At 37.8% G+C, this 19,545-nt stretch overlaps 1 protein-coding gene across 1 annotated transcript in view; it reads left to right on the plus strand.

Annotated features, from left to right (window-relative positions):
- LOC115223402 overlaps positions 1-16,294 on the plus strand; it is a 63,982-nt gene extending 47,688 nt beyond the window's left edge. The window contains exon 3 of the mRNA XM_029793916.2: positions 15,374-16,294. Coding sequence (XP_029649776.1) covers positions 15,374-15,663 — 290 coding nt within the window. The 3' untranslated portion in view covers positions 15,664-16,294. The remainder of the gene's footprint in view (positions 1-15,373) is intronic.
- Positions 16,295-19,545: the final 3,251 nt, after the last annotated feature.

Below are 19,545 nucleotides of genomic sequence, written 5' to 3' on the forward strand. Positions count from 1 at the left end.
AAGGATAAAAGATGAAGTTAACCACAGCGGAATTTGAACTCAAAACAATATATTTTGTCCGTCACTCCATTGTGTTTTGACTTTCTCCCCGTTTCATCGCTTGAAATATTGATTTCAAATTTTGGCACAAGGCCATCAAGTTCGAGGGAGGGGTAAATCGATTCCATCAACCCCCAGTGTTCAACTGGTACTTATTTTATCGACCCCCGAATGAATGAAAGGCAAAGTCGATCTCGGCAGAATTTGAACTGAGAACGTAAACACGGACGAAATGCCGCTAAGCATTTCGTCTGGCACCGTAACCATTCTGCCAACTCGCCGCCTTTCATCGTTTAAAATATTGGTTTCAAATTTTGGCACAATGCCAGGAATTTCGGAGAAGGGGCTAAGTCGATAACATCTACCCCAGTACTCAACTGGTGCTTATTTTATTGATCCCGAAAGTATGAAAGACAAAGTCGACCTCAGTGGAATTTGAACTCAGAACGTGCAGGCAGACGAAATGTCGTCAAGCATTTTGTCCGGTATGCTAACGATTCCGCCAGCTCGTAGAAATATTAATAGTGAATTCCTACATGGGACACATGACCTCAAGATTGGGAGAAAGATATAGTTGATTAGATCTACCTCATTACTCAACTCGTTCTTATTTTATCGATCTCAGGAGAACGAAAAGTGAAGTCGACCAGCTTAAGATTTGAACTCTGAACTGAATATCGCTTGCTATTTTCAACCTCATTCCATCCTTTCGGCCTTTCTTTATCTTTCTTGTCGCCCTAAATAAAAATGATTCCGTCTAAGTTAAGCACAATCTTTGAGGAAGTGGGGTTAATCGCCTCTATCGATCTTCAGGAGTTGACTAGTACATTATTTTATCGATCCTGAAGAAAGGAGAGGCTAAGCTGAGATCGGTAGGGAAATTATCCGAGAGCGTAAAGTGATCTGAGAGCAAATACCGCAAGACATTTTGTTCGACGCTCTGTTGATTCTGCGAAACTTCTCAACTTTATATTAAAACCAGTATAAGGCACGGGACTGACCTAGATAAACAAAAAAAAGATAAAATAACTATTTCTAAGTTGTTTTCTCGAAAAAGGAAGATAACTTTTGATAATTTTACCGGTTACTATAATATATTGTGGCTAATTTATAATAGTAATAATAATAATAATAATAATAATAATAGTAATAACAATGATGATGATGATGATTATTCAACCGGAAGAAATTGTATTAACAGCATCTGGTTATAGTTTCTCTTACACCCCACTCAGGAAACGAACCATATAAAACGTTGTTTACTATCATTGCATAATTAAACACGACTCAATAAGTTTTTCATTTACAATAAAAGAAAAAAAAAGTAAAAACAGCACGTCGACTGCTTTGTCCTCGCCATCCCGTGACGTTGGGTTTTACTACAAATGGTAGGGCTGAAACAACTCTGCACATTCCTTCGGATCATAAAATATAGCAAGGAGTGAGATATGGTCCTGTGTTGTATTTAACAGCAGAAATATCGTGTACTGTATTTGGTGGATATTCAGTGTATAGCCGCAAGCCCTTTACTGGTATAAACTTGATAAGGCACGTACCTCATAAAGGACGTACCTCATAAAGACAAACCTCATAACGGACGTGCCTCATAAAGGACCTATCTCATAAAGCACGGTCCTACACATAGATATTCCTTTATGTATGTGCTCGATCTGCTATAAATCGCAGCCAAATTTCCTTCGAACCACACTCTGCTACCTAAAATGGTTGGACACATTAGACAATGTAGTTCTAGATATATTATGGACAGAATGGTCATGGTTAGAATACTTTTGATTATGGCTCTACAGGATCAGAACTAACCTGTGGTTAAACAACAAAAACAATACGAATGAGACGATGAAGTAATGTGAAATTAACGAATATCTGGACAAAAGCTAGACGAGGAAAGGCAGATGGTGAGACGCCGAACAATGCGTTTCATTGGTGTACAAGGAAGAGCCTCCGACCAGAGAGGAAAGAATAGCTACGCTAAGAGACTGAACTGTTTTACGGATCGAACAAAACTGATGTATTTGAAATTTTATAACTGCCAGGCTTTGTTACAGCCTCTATGCAACTACTGTGGGTCTGATTATATCACTCTGTGGTTAGTAGTTCATCTCTTGTCACTGATCTTTTAATCTATCCATGCCCAACACATTTAGTTCTTGTCTAGTTAGAAGTAGGTACGACGACATCGCATTAAACACGACATCAGATTTGTAAAATAGACATGTGTTTCATCCTGAACCTTCAGTATTGAATCCAATCCAGACAACAGTCGGATAGGCCAGTCATATATTGAGGAAAGTTTGTTTCTCATTTGCTTAACACAACAGAAATGCCGACTTATTATTCCTGAGGCTGGAAATCGCTTTTGAACAAAACTGAGCAAAACAAAATAAAAAAATCTTTAATTTTACAAATTCATAGATTTAAAACTTATAAAAAAATTACTTTTAGGTTTTTTCTTTTTCCTTGATTTTAAGATTTTATCAGCGAGGCATTTCAAAGTTGACTGAAACTAATAAAAGATACATATAATATACTCTTTTACTCTTTTACTCTCTTATTTGTTTCAGTCATTTGACTGCGGCCATGCTGGAGCACCGCCTTTAGTCGAGCAAATCGACCCCGGGACTTATTCTTTGTAAGCCCAGTACTTATTCTATCGGTCTCTTTTGCCGAACCGCTAAATAACGGAGACGTAAACACACCAGCATCGGTTGTCAAGCAATGCTAGGGGGACAAACACACAAACACATACACACATACACATATATATACATATATACGACAGGCTTCTTTCAGTTTCCGTCTACCAAATCCACTCACAAGGCATTGGTCGGCCCGGGGCTATAGCAGAAGACACTTGCCCAAGATGCCACGCAGTGGGACTGAACCCGGAACCATGTGGTTGGTTAGCAAGCTACTTACCACACAGCCACTCCTGCGCCTATATATGTACGTATAATTACAAATTAACGCAAAACATTTTGTCCGACGCACTAACGGTTCTGCTAATCCACAGCTCTAATCTAGTGATAATAAATAATGATTTCTGATTGAGACAGAAGACCGATAATTCTGAGGGAAGAGGATTAATCGATGCCATGAGCCATAATACTTGTCTAGTATTCCATTTAGTTCGTCTCAGAGAGAAGAAAGACGAAGTTGGTCACGGTGGAATTTGAACTCAGAATTTAAAGATCCATCTAAAAATGCAGCAAGTCATTTAATCCGACTCTTTAGAGATTCAACTAATCCACCATACTATTAATAACAATAATCCTTTCACAAGACCAGCAATTCCGGGGCTGAGTGGGGTGGGGAATAAGTCGATTATATCGACCCCAGTACGTAACTGCTACTTATTTTATCGGCCCCGAAAGGATGACAGGCAAAGTCGACCTCGGCGGAATTTGAACTCGGAACGTAAGGAGCTAAGCATTTTATCTGACGTGCAAACGATTCAGCCAACTCACCACCTTCCTATTTCTTTTACTACCCACAAGGGGTTAAACAAAGAGAGAACAAACAAGGACAGACAAACGGATTAAGTCGATTATATCGACCCCAGTGCTTAACTGCTACTTATTTTATCGGCCCCGAAAGGATGACAGGCAAAGTCAACCTCGGCGGAATTTGAACTCGGAACGTAAGGAGCTAAGCATTTTATCTGACGTGCAAACGATTCAGCCAACTCACCACCTTCCACCTTACTAATAATTATTTTTTTTTACTACACACAAGGGGCTAAACGCAGAGAGGACAAACAAGGACAGACAAACGGATTAAGTCGATTATATCGACCCCAGTGCGTAACTGGTACTTATTTAATCGACCCCGAAAGGATGACAGGCAATGTCGACCTCGGCGGAATTTGAACTCGGAACGTAAGGAGCTAAGCATTTTATCTGACGTGCAAACGATTCAGCCAACTCACCACCTTCCTATTTCTTTTACTACCCACAAGGGGTTAAACAAAGAGAGAACAAACAAGGACAGACAAACAGATTAAGTCGATTATATCGACCCCAGTGCTTAACTGCTACTTATTTTATCGGCCCCCGAAAGGATGACAGGCAAAGTCGATCTCGGCGGAATTTGAACTCGGAACGTAAGGAGCTAAGCATTTTATCTGACGTGCAAACGATTCAGCCAACTCACCACCTTCCACCTTACTAATATTAATAGATGCAAAACGAACAAAAATAATGATAAATCTCAGAGCGAGTTATAAACAGTAGCGGTAACACAACGTGACGCATATATGCCATTTGAATATGGCTAACCCCTAAGGGTGGATGCTACTGTAGTTTGTAGCCCCAGGAAGATATCTCCTCCAGCTGGCTATAGACACACTATCTGTGTCCTCTCAGTATTTGTGAAGGGGAGTCATCCTCCCCGTCTTCAACTCATGATACACACGGACCCGAGTTTCAAGAATAGTTAAATAAATAAAACAATAAAAAGCGAGGTGGCTACGAGCAGGAGCCCAAATCTTGTTAGCAACCGCAACCCACATGATGCGTGGGTGGGTGGACCCTAATATTTATTCCTTGTTTCCTTCTCTAACCCGAGAAAGTGACCTTTTCGGCTTGTGTTCTCTCCTTATTTATAGTTTCCTTTTTATCTCGCTAACGGCTTGTTTGTTGACCCTTTCGTAAGGAAGCGGGGAAAGGTCTGTGCGACACCCGTTTGTGTAACCTAACCTTACTCCTTTACGATATACCATGTCAGTTATGAGTGAAGGAACGAGGAGGAAAGAGAAGAGAAGGATAGTAAGAAGCAAGGGAAATGGGTGATTTAGCATGCCTTCTTTATGCATGTTATATATAGAACTAGCAGTATCGCCCGGCGTTGCTCGGGTTTGTAAGGGAAATAACTATATAAGCATTTTTAGAGAGTTATAGCAAAAAAATAGCAAAAAAATGCATTAAAATGGAAAAAAAATTATGGTAAATTTTTTTTTTAATCGTTGACTCATCGTAGACATTTTTAGAGAGTTACTTCCCTTATATAATAGCGAAAAAAATGCATTAAAATGGAAAAAATGATGGTAATTTTTTTTTTAAATCGTAGACTCATCGTAGACGCGCGCTAATACCCAGAAGGGCTCGATAGGAATCACGACTATAAGATACCCGGTTTTGGTTAAACTGCACCGCAAAATGTGGGAGTAGTTAGGAATCTAAATCGTAGGAGACAGACACACAACTTGACTTTTATATATAAAGATATTTCAGACATAGGCAACCTTTTACGAGAAGCAGGCTGGTTTACAACAAATGTTGCAAATGTTTGTATATTTACGGTAATGTAAGGGACCACAACGAAACTTGTGAAAGCGTCAAACTGATAGGATCGTTACCGCACCGGACGAAATATTTGGCGGGCATTTCTCCAACGCTCTTCAATCTTTCATAAGTACCAGTTGATCACCGGGGTCAATGAAATAGGCTGGATCTACCCCGTCCTCAAAATTTCGGGCCAAAAAGAATTATACAAAACTTGTAATTAATCCTTTTGCCGAACCGCTAAGATACAGGGGCATAATCACACCAATACCTATTTCTTTATTACTCAAAAGGGGCTAAACACAGAGGGGACAAACAAGGACAGACATAGGTATTAAGTCGATTACATCGACCCCAGTGCGTAACTGGTACTTAATTTATCGATCCCGAAAGGATAAAAGGCAAAGTTAAGCAATGTTGGGACACACACACATACACTAATATATATATATATATATATATATACAGGACGAATTTCTTTCAATTTCCGTCTGCTAAATCCACTCATAAGACTTTGGGTGACCCAAAATGCCACGCAGTGGAACTGAAACCGGAACGATGTTGTTGAGAAGCAAACTTCTAACACCTCCATCCTAGTGATGATGTTCATGTTGATGATAACGAAATCGAGACTAAATATAAAGAATTTGAGGTTGATGTTGATGAAATTTAGGTTGTCAATATCAAAGCTGAGGGGCAAACCGAGTATATCTATATATGTATCAAAAGTAATTGGGTCTCCGTCGGTTTCAACGATGAGTAATGAGTTGTTCGATCAACCGAACACTCAGTGAATTAATGTATGTGGTACTGAGTATTGCACAGACACGCGCTTCTCCTTAACGTAATTCTTAGTTAGAAACCGCCTAAGAGCGCACGTGACAAGGTCACCTCTGTGTATGATGTTCACCTGACGGGCTTTCCATCCACTCAGTTTCGCCCACAACGTATAAGGCTGGAAAAAGTTACAGCAAAACAAACTCGGAAATCAAGGATCGATCCGGGTCTTCCTGATTCAAAGCGAATTCACTATTGCAGGCACGCACGTACACACACACACACACATACACACAAACACAAACACACACACACACACACACTTATATTATTTCCTTTACATATTTATTTTTCCACAACTGCTCACGCCTATTAGTTTGGGCTCCAGGGAGACATCTCAAATACCAGAGACCAAAGTGTTCACTGATATTCGTGAAACTCCGAGTCGTAAGAGATATTAATTTCAGCTCTACCATATATATTTACACACTGCATCTCTGTTGAGTACTTCTTTCTCTTGATTCTTAACTCACGCATATACACACATATATACACATACATATATGTGCGTGTGCGTTATCTGCAATGCCTCCCAGTAAGATAATGTCTACGAAAATAAAGATAGGTCATCGGTTGTGTCTGTTGAAAACAACAGTCATTCTATGATTAATATAATTATCTCTTTAAATGTCTATTTTGGTCTCAAATAAAGTCTGCTTTAAGAGAGAAACAGCATTTACCAAAGTCATTAAGTATATTTCCATGAGCAGATATGCTTTACCAATATGGCTTCTAGGTTCAAATCACACTGCAAATTTAAAATAAAAAACATTTAAAAAAGTCAACCATGCCGCCGCTTTATCGTATAACTTTGTTCATTTAGCTGGCCCCCAAATCTCTATCATAGAAATCCTTACCATAAATTCCACTAGGCCCCCTCCTCTCCTCAATAATGAGTAGCGTTGTTTTATGTTAGAGACTCCCCCCACCATTATCATTTTCTTATGGCAGTGACTGGTGGAATCTGTAGAGTATGGTACAAGTTGCGTCTCTTTAGATTCTGGGTTCAATTCTCACTGAGGTCAAATTTGAATTTCAGCTATCCTGTGTGTTAAAATAAGTCCCAGTAGTGTATTATGATATATTTCATGGACTATGTTCTCTCCTACAAATTCCTGCTTTATTCAAATTTATGAAATAATCGGAGTTTAACATGCCTTTCAAGTGAGTTTATCAGGGACCGCGTGTTAAACCTGAAGTAAATACATCGTGAAAGAACCGTTTAGTAATAAACAAAACTGTTAAATTCCCTTAAATACTTGGTGTATTATTAAATGGCTATTCCGCGATGCAGTTGCTTCAGATATCTTCACCATTGTCATTTACTTTCCCTAACTTATACATATATTATATGTATCTTTTATCTATTATTAATTTCAGTCATCAGACTACGGCCATGCTGGAGCGCCGCCTTGAAGAATTTTCTAGTCGAATAAATCGAGCCTCGTACTTTTTAAAGTACTTATTACCTTTTTTTTATTTATTCTATCGATCACTTTTGTCGAGCCGCTAAGTGCGGTGATGGGGACAAATACACACACAAAGACACGCATACACAAAGATACAAATATATACATTGGGCTTCTTTCAGTTTCTATCTATTAAATATGCACACAAAGGTTTGGTCGGTACGAAGCTTTAGTAGAATGCACCCGCCCAAAGTGTTACGCGGTGGGACTGAACCCTGTACCAAGCTCTTTACTACACAGCCACGCCAACATACGCTCACAGATGCTCGCACACCCATACATTGTCTTAAGCGTATTATGCGCGGGCGTGGCTCTTTGGTAAGAAGCTTGCTTCACAAACCACATGGTTCCAGGCCGAGTTTCACTGCTCGGCACCTTGAACAAGAGTTTTCTACTATAGCCCCGGCCCGACCAAAGCCTTGTGAGAGGATTTAGTTGATGGAAACTAAAAGAATGCCATGATATATATATATATATTGAGAGAGTGAGTGAGAGAGAGAGAGAGAGATGTATGTATGTATGTATGTATGTATGTATGTATGTATGTATTATGTATGTATGTATGTATGTATGTATGTATGTATGTGTATGTATGTATGTATGTATGTATGATGTATGTATGTATGTATGTATGTATGTATGTATGTATGTATGTATGTATGATGTATGTATGTATGTATGTATGTATGTATGTATGTATGTATGCCTTTGTGTCTGCCTCCATCCACAGCTTGACAGCCGGCGTTGGTGTAGTTACGTCCCCGTAAATTAACGGTTCGGCAAACGCGATCGATAGAATAATTACCAGGTTTAAAAGAGTACATGGCTGCAGTCCAATGATTGGAACAAGTAAACGACAAAAGATAAAAGCGCCTAGATGCTGCACCAGAGAACACTAGGACACTTATCCAGTAGAAACACGTGTCGGATTGGAATTTAGTGGAATGTGCAAATTTTGAAAATGTATAATTCTTCATTCTTCTTAATGAAGTTTTGATTTTGTGTATATATGGAGGCGCAATGGCCTAGTGGTTAGGGCAGCGGACTCGCGGTCGCAGGATCGCGGTTTCGATTCTCAGACCGGGCGTTGTGTGTGTTTATTGAGCGAAAACACCTAAAAGCTCTACGAGGCTCCGGCAGGGGGTGGTGAATCCTGCTGTACTCTTTCACCACAATGGCGGTGCCCCAGCATGGCCACAGCTCAAGAGCTGAAACTGGAAAAAACAAAAACAAAAACAAAAACATATATGTGTGTGTGTGTGTGTGTGTGTGTGTGTGAGTGCGTACAGGTCAATGTGCAGACATTGACCAGATAACGTTGAGCCTAAGGGTCTGTGAGTCATATCAACCTCTCTATTATGACACGGCCTACCATAGGTATTGCCTCACCTCCTTTTGATTAACTTATATAAAAAAAAAATAATTAAACAATTCTTAGTCGGGAATTAATTTGACTCTGTCTCTGGCTCCTACCAGACGTTCTTCAGGCGATACATATAAAAATGAACAGTTGAAGAACTGTATACTAACAACAGAGAGAGAGAGAGTATCCCGGCATGGCGACAGGAGGCCGATTATAATGTTGATACAGTACGGAGTAACATCCGTCTATGTCACCGAGTGAAGTTTACTGGGTCGAACTGACACAAGGAAAGATAACGGGGGGAACTGTGTAACTTTGTTTGTATTTCCTCGTGCCACAGACGATAAGTACAACTCCTCTAAACTGGATGTCCTTGGGGCAAAGCAAGACTATTTTCGAGTATCACTTTCGTCTTTTAACTCTTCACTCTCGCTATTATTGTTGTTGCTGCTTTTGTTGTTGTTCCTGCTGCTTTTGTTATTTTTAATCAATTAACACCTTACCCTTGAAACTGTTGACCTCATTCTTGAATTATAAGGTTGTCCCAAAAGTTCGTAGAAAGTCTTGGAAAATAATGGTCTTTATTTTGAGGAATAATTTTGTTGTTTTTGTTAGTACTTGGCGAGTAAAAATTCAATTTTCGCAAGTGTTTACGAACTTTTGGGACAACCTAATATTATTATTGGTAAAATTTTACCAAAATTTAAAATTCCTCTGAATTTATTGTATTACAATTTATGTCCAACTCCCGTTTACGATATTTATGTACAGTCTCACATAATGTGTAAACCCTTTGAATGACACGTTTTGTATTATGTTTATGAACATCTGTACGAATAAAGAAATGATTGAGTCTAATCTGTCAGTTTTAGCAAGGCGCAGGCAATTAGAGAAGTTTGCAGAGCGATTAGAATGTGTCCTTCAGCTAGACACTTTATATCACGTTGCTCCAGTCCACTCAGCTGGCAAAAATGAGTTGTACAGCCTGTATTTCAAGGGGACAGCCTTGTTACATTCCGTGTCACACTGACTCTCCCTGAGAACTACATTAAGGGTACATGTGTCAGTGGAGTGCTCAGCCACATGCACGTTAATATCACGAACATGCCGTTCCGTTGATCGGATCAACTGGAATACTCGTGGCCAGCGCGTGCATGTATGCATGCATGCATGTATGTATGTATGTATGTATATAAAGGGAAAGTTTACGAAAATAAACAAAAAGACGAAGGCAGGTGGAGTACAAACAAATAAATGTATTAGTATAGCGCTCAGGAATAGAAAAAGTCTTTTACGTTTCGAGCCTACGCTCTTCGACAGAAAGATACACAGAAAAAAACAAGGAGAGAAAAAATGCGTGTAGGAGCTAACGATCTATCATGGCGTCCTGACTCCATGCCTTTGTGTCTGCCTCCATCCACAGTTTGACAACCGGCGGAAGGAAAAAAAGACACAGCGCTTAGGATGTGCTTGACTCTTAAACTTTGCGAGACACAAAGCACGTTATTCGTAATAGGAACGGAAGCTAGTTGTCAGGTACGGGTGGTAGAACTCCACACTTCGATATTTGGCGGACTGCAGAAGGTGCATGCTATTCTATTCCAAGATGAGTAGGCTCTTATCAGCGGTATTTTTGCCAAATCTTCTGCAAGCAGCGACGGACTAGAAATGGTGTATGCTAATATCTACCATAACGATCTACCCCGACTCTCAGTCGAAAACGCAGACTACAACTAAAAACATATTCCAGCACTGTAATCTTGAAAATTTGAATCAGCTGTGCCACGGACAAGAAGCCGGTACTGGTTCCACTGCGAATTATAGAGTTTCATGTTAAACTTGTACACTTCTGTCTTAATGACCGTCCATAAATGATAATTGGCATTTAGACATGTCGTATTCTGCTGCTAGGACTGCATCCCAAGTTGTATGGCTCTAATAGTAATGTCACAGATGGAGAAGAATCCAAACGAGGAGGATATAATAAACAGGTTGAAGACCAAAACTCTACTTAACACAGAGTTAAAGATTTTGGCAAAAGTGCTCGATAAGAGATTTGCGCTTGTCGGAGACAGTATAGTAGGATAAACACAAATCTGAGCGATTCCCCGCATGTCTATGTAGCTTTTGGGGGCCCTTATCAATCTCTGTCTGCTAAACCGCACAACAGGACGCCTATTACTAACTAGTAACTGTTCTAGACAAAGCACGTTTTTTTAGTCCCATCTTCTAACGTTGGATCACTACAATGTACAGCGGCATTTGTTTAATGGTTAAACTAAACGGCCTCCTATCAGAACCGTTTCGTATCGTGCGCTCGGTGCCCTAAAGATACCCCTAATTCACCTCTACAGTATGTAATAACGTTTGAGTCTTTTTGGTTGCTGGAAGCGAAGGGCTGTGTCGGCAAGCATAGAGAACATTATTGTCATGGTGTGTGACACATCGGATATCAAATTGGTTGGTACTATTTTAGAAAAGCACGAGGAAATATTAGGATTACATGTTAGTAGGGATTATTCAACGGCTTATAACTCATCGTCAGCAGGGATAAAGTCACGTGGGCTGGTGGTTTCTGTTACTGAACTTAGGGTCCAGTTAAGCTGCTTTGGATTTGTTTCGAGCCAAATCTTACGACTCTTTATGTACAGTGTTCAAATCCCGCCGAGATGAACCTTGCCTTTCATTCTTCTGGAGTCGATAAAATAAAGAACCACTCAAGTACTGGGGTCGATATAATCGACTGATACCTTCCACCAAAATTTCTAGCCTTTCCCAAGAAACTGTTGTTGTTCTTGTTGTTGTCGGGATTGGCAGAATCGCTAGAACGTCGAACTTGCGGCATCTGTCCGTCGTCTCTTCAAGTTCTGAGTTTCAAATCCCACACAGGACAGCCTCTGCCTTTCATCCCGTAGAAGTCGACGTGAAAAAGTACCAGTCATACACTGGAGTTGGTATAATCAACTTACAACCCACCAAAATTTATTTAACCTGTACATATGTTAGAAATTATTGTAGTAGTAGTAGTAGTAGTAGCAGCAGAAGCAGCGGCAGCACCTACCACCAGCTACAAAATCCCATCACTGTCACTATCAATGCAATATCATCATCATCATCAACATTGCCATCATCACATTTTTTTTCTTGTATTGTTTCTCTTATTGTATTTTGTTGTATCATTTGTCTTGTTGCTTGCAGACAGAATTCTGTTCCTTTGTGATTAAGAAATGGGTAATATAACTATATATATATATATAAATGAAAGAAGGGAGTTGAACGACGATTTAACAAAATTCCTTTATTCTCGACATATGTTTCGAAGGCTGCATATTCCTAATTTCGAAGGAATAAAGGGTGCATTATGCCGCCTTCTCATCAGGAAAAACAAGGAACTTATGTCAACATCAAGATGAACAAAAACTTTTAGATGACTGCCCACACGGAGCCCATAGGAATTTTGTTAAATAGTCGTTCAACTCCATTCTTTCATTTATTTGTATTGAAAAAACACACAAATTTCCACACGAAAGCACGTGATCTCTGCCCTTGGCATGTAGCTTCAACCGTGTTTTTCTGACGTGAATTTGCTACCCAGGTATCGGTTAACCGAATTATCCATACTAAGATAATTCATTCAACTACTTATATATATATATATATATATATATATATATATATATATATATATATATATATATATATATATATATATATATATATATATATACATATATATATATATATATATATATATATACCAATTTCCCCTGATAAGAATAGAACTTGTGATGTTGTTTCCGCGGTTTTCATAAATGAATAAATAACAGGCGTGATTTGGGATTGAGAAGCACTTGGGTGTACAGCTATAGTTGCAGTCTTTACTGCAAGCAAAATACACTGCACATCTATTTTTATTTGTTGTATTACTTAGAGAGAGGAAGGGATGCGTGCCATAGTCGGTGGCGACCCCTATTGTGTAACTGTGGTGGATGGTTGAGGGTATTAACGAGGATATTGTTTTTGTTGGGGCGGGTTGTCAGCGATGGCCGCTTGTTTGTTTGAAACATGTGCTGAGAGAATGTGCTATTACTGATTGCTAGGAATGATACAAAAATGCATGTTGTTTTTGTTCACATACACATGTACATATATGCATACGTACATACATAGATATTGTTTGATGTGGGTTGCTTTTATGTGAGAAAAGCATTTTTCTATTAATAAATTTAAATATTTAATTTCCACTAATAATTGTCTCATATTTAGCTTCAGTTTCTGTCGGAAATATAAACAAATTCGTTATAAATAGATTGCAGAGTAACCGCTGGAGATTTGCTTATTTTTTCGTTTCAGTTGTTTTTCTTAAAAAAAAACAAAATGTGATTCACCCGAGTTAAAGGAAATAAGAGTGAAAGTCAAAAACTGCTTCGTTAATATTTTGTGAGTGGATGAGTGGATAATAAATAAATAAGTTAAGAAATATAGGAAACTGTTGAATTTAGGGATGAGACAAGGAAATGCGCAGAATCAAATGTGTGGATAATTATTATAAAAAAAATATTAAAACTGACTAATAGTTAGATTAGTGGGTCGAAGAGGAAATACGACCAGCTATGTTTGTGGGCTGACGAAGACATTCTGACGTTTTGGTGGCATGTAAATAGATAAGGAAATACCGATTCTTTGGTCTGTGGGAAGAAAAGGAAATACCTAGAGCTATGTCTGTTGGTAAACAGAGGATATAGTTAATAAGCAGACGTCTGTGTAAACATGGAGATTGGTATGGCCAATGCTGTGGTCTGAGAAGAGAATAAATTCGGTTAAAGCCGCGGATAGACAAGGAAACAGTGTGGGTTAAGTACGTGGTTGAAAAATAAATGCTTTTATGAAAATCTGTGGGTAAACAAAGAAATATCTACAACTATATTTGTAAGTGGATAAAGTAATAAATATCACTGAATTTCTGAGTAGATAAGTGAAATCTTTGAGACTGTTATGATTTGCCATAATTACACCGATTCATGAACTCTGATAAGGAATAGAAATGTGTATAAAATTTCCCACTCTCTTTGACTGGATGATAGACAAAAACCACCCGAGTGAATTTAATATGGCTAATGTTGAATTTGAAATCTTTCAGCTGTGGGAAAAAATTGAGCAAGGATGGATTGCCGGACCAGGGAATAAACCCTGCTAAGTTATAAATGATGGAAGTTAATTAAGTCAGGGTTTACAGACTGAGAGATGATGAGTTTAGACTAATTGGATAAAATCAGACATAGTCAGCTGCAAGAGTAAAGAAGGAATTCTAACATCTTGATATTTGAATAAACCAGCTTGAAGTATATTAACGCTAAATGTCTTAATACTAACACGAAGCATGTTAGAACAATGATTGGCAGTGTTTTGGGAACTCTTGGAAAAGTAGTGCCTCATCACTAGGTTTACCATTCTGTCAGTCTGCTGCAAAAGTGACAACATGCTAAGGGAACACTGTCTCAGACTGTCACTTTTATGTTGCATTAGACATGTACCGCAGCACAAGTCTATGGATCGATCTATATCACATTCTGCTGGCCACTTCATCTCGCGTCGGTCCCAGAAAACCACATGGACAACAACGTGTACCATGCTTCCCTCGATAAACAAGACCATGTCCCACTCCTTGATCAAAGCAGCCTTTGATTTGCCTTTAGAGGACATGTGAAAAACCTCTTCTATTCGTGAAGCAGATACGTCAACTTCCTTCATGGCTGCTATTAGACAAATTTATCGGGTAGAGAGACACAGTGAGTCATAGGTGCTTCTCAGACTGGACATTGAGAAATCTAAAATTTCTTGTGTGGACGCGACCTTAGCAAAGCTGCGATGTTTTGTTGTTTGTTTAGCAGATCAAAATCCACAGAAATATAATTTTTGCTTCTTCATAATAATGTGTGCTCTGTTTTGCAATATTTTTGCCTTTTCCTTCCTTTTTTTTTTTGTTTCTTTTATGTACAGCAGGCAAAGATTTTTACTTGGAGGCAACGTTAACGTTTCTCGTTAACGTTAAGTTAAAATATCCTTTTTTCTTTTCCAGTCTAGTCGAAAAAAATTCAACAAATTGCTTGCCTTTTTTCAAACAGTTCAAATGACTCGACAAAGAAATGGTGATTCATTCAGATCAGAAAAAAAATCTACAAAAAAAGAGTTTTTAAACAAGTCTTGCTACAGTAAAATTCACAGATAATAATGATTTCTAATATAAATAATAATAATAATAATAATAATAATAATAATAATAATAATAATAATAATAATAATAATAATAATAATAATAATAATAATAATAATTCAATATTTTTATTTTCTTTTTCTAATTTTAGTGAGAAAGAAGAAATACTGGCGCAGTGCAGTGTTGTTAGTGTTAAGTTCTTGGAATTACTGCGATGAAAATACTCTTGGAGAAGCGGTACTTATCAAAGAGCATTCTGACGTCTATGTTCTTCTCATCGGACCGGAACCGGATTCTACCCAAATAGTTTGCTTCTCGAGCCTGGCATCGCAACCTATTCAAGACCACTACATCAGACTCCCGGATTCGGAGACTCTAAATAAGTTCATTGCAAAAGTTCTTGTAGCCCAGTTCAAAAACACGTTCTGTTACAATCAATGAAGATGGCGACATCATCTCCGGCCATAACGCTTGAAATCATAACATTAAACAGAGGTTTCTAAACATTTTGTTATTCTTCAGTAAAAAAAAAACTAAAGCTTCTATAAACTGCCGAACTGAAATATATCAATGTACAGCTTAATGTGTATTTGATGTTCTGCTCTTTTCTGTAGGTGTTAGACATTTTAGCAATGGTGGGCAGTTCATGAACTTCCTAGAGATTTTGCTAAAGACGAGACCAATTTTCATACAGTGTTTTATCGACTTATTTGATTATGATCTCTGATTAAGTCTACTTCCAGATCACTATCGAAGCCTTTCTTCCCATATTGGTTTTATTTGCTCCTTTTACGAGAGTTTATATTAATTATTATATTTCTGCTTTTTGTGTGACAAACCAACGACCTTCTCATTCAAGTCCCCGGCTTGACAAGATTACAAGGTTCGATTCTTGGTCGTTGCTATTGTTTATCTCTGGAGATAACTTTGGAAATGGAGGAAGGCAACAGCCTCATATCCTTCAATGTTTGCTCTGTAATATGTGAAAATTGAGTTTATTCAACAAACTATTGTACAGTTTTCTTCAGATTGTAACATATTAGCTTCAGTAAAGTTTGAAATCAAGACCATATTGCCAGTCGTTCAGTTTCTTAACAGAACGCTCATTTATCAGCAACTCGCATACATATTCATAGACAAACATAGTTAACCCCTTAAAAAAAAAAAAAGACTCCGCCGGTTACGACGACGAGGGTCCCAGCTGATACGATCAACGGAACAGCTTGCTCGTGAAATTAACGTGCAAATGGCTGAGCATTCCACAGACACGTGTACCCTTAACGTAGTTCTCGGGGATAATCAGCGTGACACAGAGAGTGACAAGGCTGACCCTTTGAAATACGAGTACAACTCATTTTTGCCAGCTGAGTGGACTGGAGCAACGTGAAATAAAGTGTCTTGCTCAAGGACACAACGCGTCGCCGGGAATCGAACTCACAACCTTACGATCATGAGCCGAATGCCCTAATCACTAAGCCACGCGCCCTCATAGTTAACCCCTACACTTATACACACATACAATGCTTGTTTTAACAGGATATTTGTGTTAAATTACTGCTTATTACAAATGACACGCGATGGCGGAATCGTTAGCGCATCAAGTAACAAAATGCTAAGGGGCATTTTTTCCGGCTCTTTACGTTCTGGGTTCAAATTCCGCCGACGTTGACTTTGCCTTTCACCCTTTCGGCGTCGATAACGTATGACCTAATAGAACTCGGCTGTTATCTCTACCATATCAAGCGAGCACGTAGATTCCTCCTCTTTAGTCCTTTATTGTTAGTTGTTCCAGATAGAACACAAATGATAATAAAGTCGCTCCAGATATGATCCTCACACACAGACCATCTCTATTTTCTAATGTGTCCTTTCGTTTTTAAGAAATCTTCTCTGCCGAGAACATCTATACACTAAAATATGTAAAACTTTAAGGTGTGTTTTTATACCCTCCAGTCACAAAAGAGCTCCATTATTATTATTATTATTATTATTATTATTATTATTATGTTTGGCTTTTGCTTTGTATTTGTACAAGTTGACTTCAAGTCTCACACAGAGACCTCACGAGACATCAAATTAGAAGTTCAAGTTCGTGCTAGGCTTAGGGTGCCATATATTTGGTTTTGCACAAAGTATAGTTCTAGAGAATGCCTGTAAAAAACATAAGTATATTAGATTGTTATTATTATTATTATTATATTATTATTATTATTATTATTATTATTATTATATTATTATTATTATTATTAACTTTGTTCAATCACTACACTGTTCCATAAAAGGAAGATTTGTATTTCAGGTGTTATTTAAAGAGAGTGAGACTCCGAAAATATACCAGACTGAGGGATTCTTCTGTGAGAGGACTGTTAAATGTTTTCGAGTTGTTTTCTAAATATATTGCTGTATCCGGAATTTCCTAGAGTCGTTTTCTCTGTCATTTCTCTTGTATTATTAAACCACTCGAAGGCAGCAATTCGGTAGAATCGTTTACGCACCAGACAAAACGCTTAGCGGCATTTCTTCCCGCTTTGCGTTCTGAGTTCAAATGCCGTGATCTCGACCCTACCTTTCCTAGTTTCGGGGTCAATGAAATAAGTACCAGTTGAGCCTCACCTATAAAATTTCAGGCCTCGTGCCTATAATAGAAAGGATTATTAACTACTCGACTTTAGAATCCATACATTTAACACACTGTCACATTATTATTATTATTATTATTATTATTATTATTATTATTATTATTATATTATTATTATTATTATTATTATTATTATTATTATTATTATTATTAAAGATTATCATTTGGAATGTGACAGTGAATGTGACAGTGTGTTAAATGTATGGATTCTAAAGTCGAGTAGTTTAATAATCCTTTCTATTATAGGCACGAGGCCTGAAATTTTATAGGTGAGGCTCAACTGGTACTTATTTCATTGACCCCGAAACTAGGAAAGGTAGGGTCGAGATCACGGCATTTGAACTCAGAACGCAAAGCGGGAAGAAATGCCGCTAAGCGTTTTGTCTGGTGCGTAAACGATTCTACCGAATTGCTGCCTTCGAGTGGTTTAATAATACAAGAGAAATGACAGAGAAAACGACTCTAGGAAATTCCGGATACAGCAATATATTTAGAAAACAACTCGAAAACATTTAACAGTCCTCTCACAGAAGAATCCCTCAGTCTGGTATATTTTCGGAGTCTCACTCTCTTTAAATAACACCTGAAATACAAATCTTCCTTTTATGGAACAGTGTAGTGATTGAACAAAGTTAATAATAATAATAATAATAATAATAATAATAATAATAATAATAATAATAATAATAATAATAATAACAATCTAATATACTTATGTTTTTTACAGGCATTCTCTAGAACTATACTTTGTGCAAAACCAAATATATGGCACCCTAAGCCTAGCACGAACTTGAACTTCTAATTTGATGTCTCGTGAGGTCTCTGTGTGAGACTTGAAGTCAACTTGTACAAATACAAAGCAAAAGCCAAACTCCCTACAAAAATTGTTCCTTTACATAGATACATATACGCACAAATACACACGCACACATATTTATGAATGTATGTATACTTATATATGTATATATAAATGTGTATATATGTGTATATACGCATATGCATATTGCTAATATTTTTTTGTTACCATGAATCGGAATAATATCTAGAAATACTTGAAAACCTGTAATGGTCGAATAACCGATCGATTCATACAAAAGCTTTAAAAATAAAACCCAAAATGTTATTTCCTAAAACTGAATCTCACAATCAATGTTATTTGTGGTCACAAGTTGGAATTTTCTATTAAGGAATTTCAAGATACCTAGCTGGTGGACATCGAACAATCTTGAATGATATTGTTAATAAGAAACAGAAAGAGTTATGGAGTTGCTAATTAAGAAAACAATTATATTTCAAGGGATACAACTAGGACTTATGCTAGGAGGTGCAATAAGGAAGAGTGCATTAGCCATGCACCCTTCCTTATTAAACAACTATTAGTGAGTTTCTGAGTAGAGATCAAACAAGTATTCGTTCATCTGGAGAAGGCCTTTAACAGGGTATTTTACTCTGTGGTCTGATGATGATTGCTAAGTAAACTAGACGTGCATAGACAGACAGACAGACAGACAGATAGATAGATAGATAGATAGATAGATAGATAGATGATAGATAGATAGATAGATAGATAGATAGATAGATAGATGATGGATGGATGGATGGATGGATAGATAGATAGACAGACAGACAGACATATGGATGGATGGATGGATAGATAGATAGATAGATAGATAGATAGATAGATA

Source organism: Octopus sinensis, linkage group LG23, assembly GCF_006345805.1.
Source record: "Octopus sinensis linkage group LG23, ASM634580v1, whole genome shotgun sequence".
Classification (NCBI taxonomy): Eukaryota; Metazoa; Mollusca; class Cephalopoda; order Octopoda; family Octopodidae; genus Octopus; species Octopus sinensis.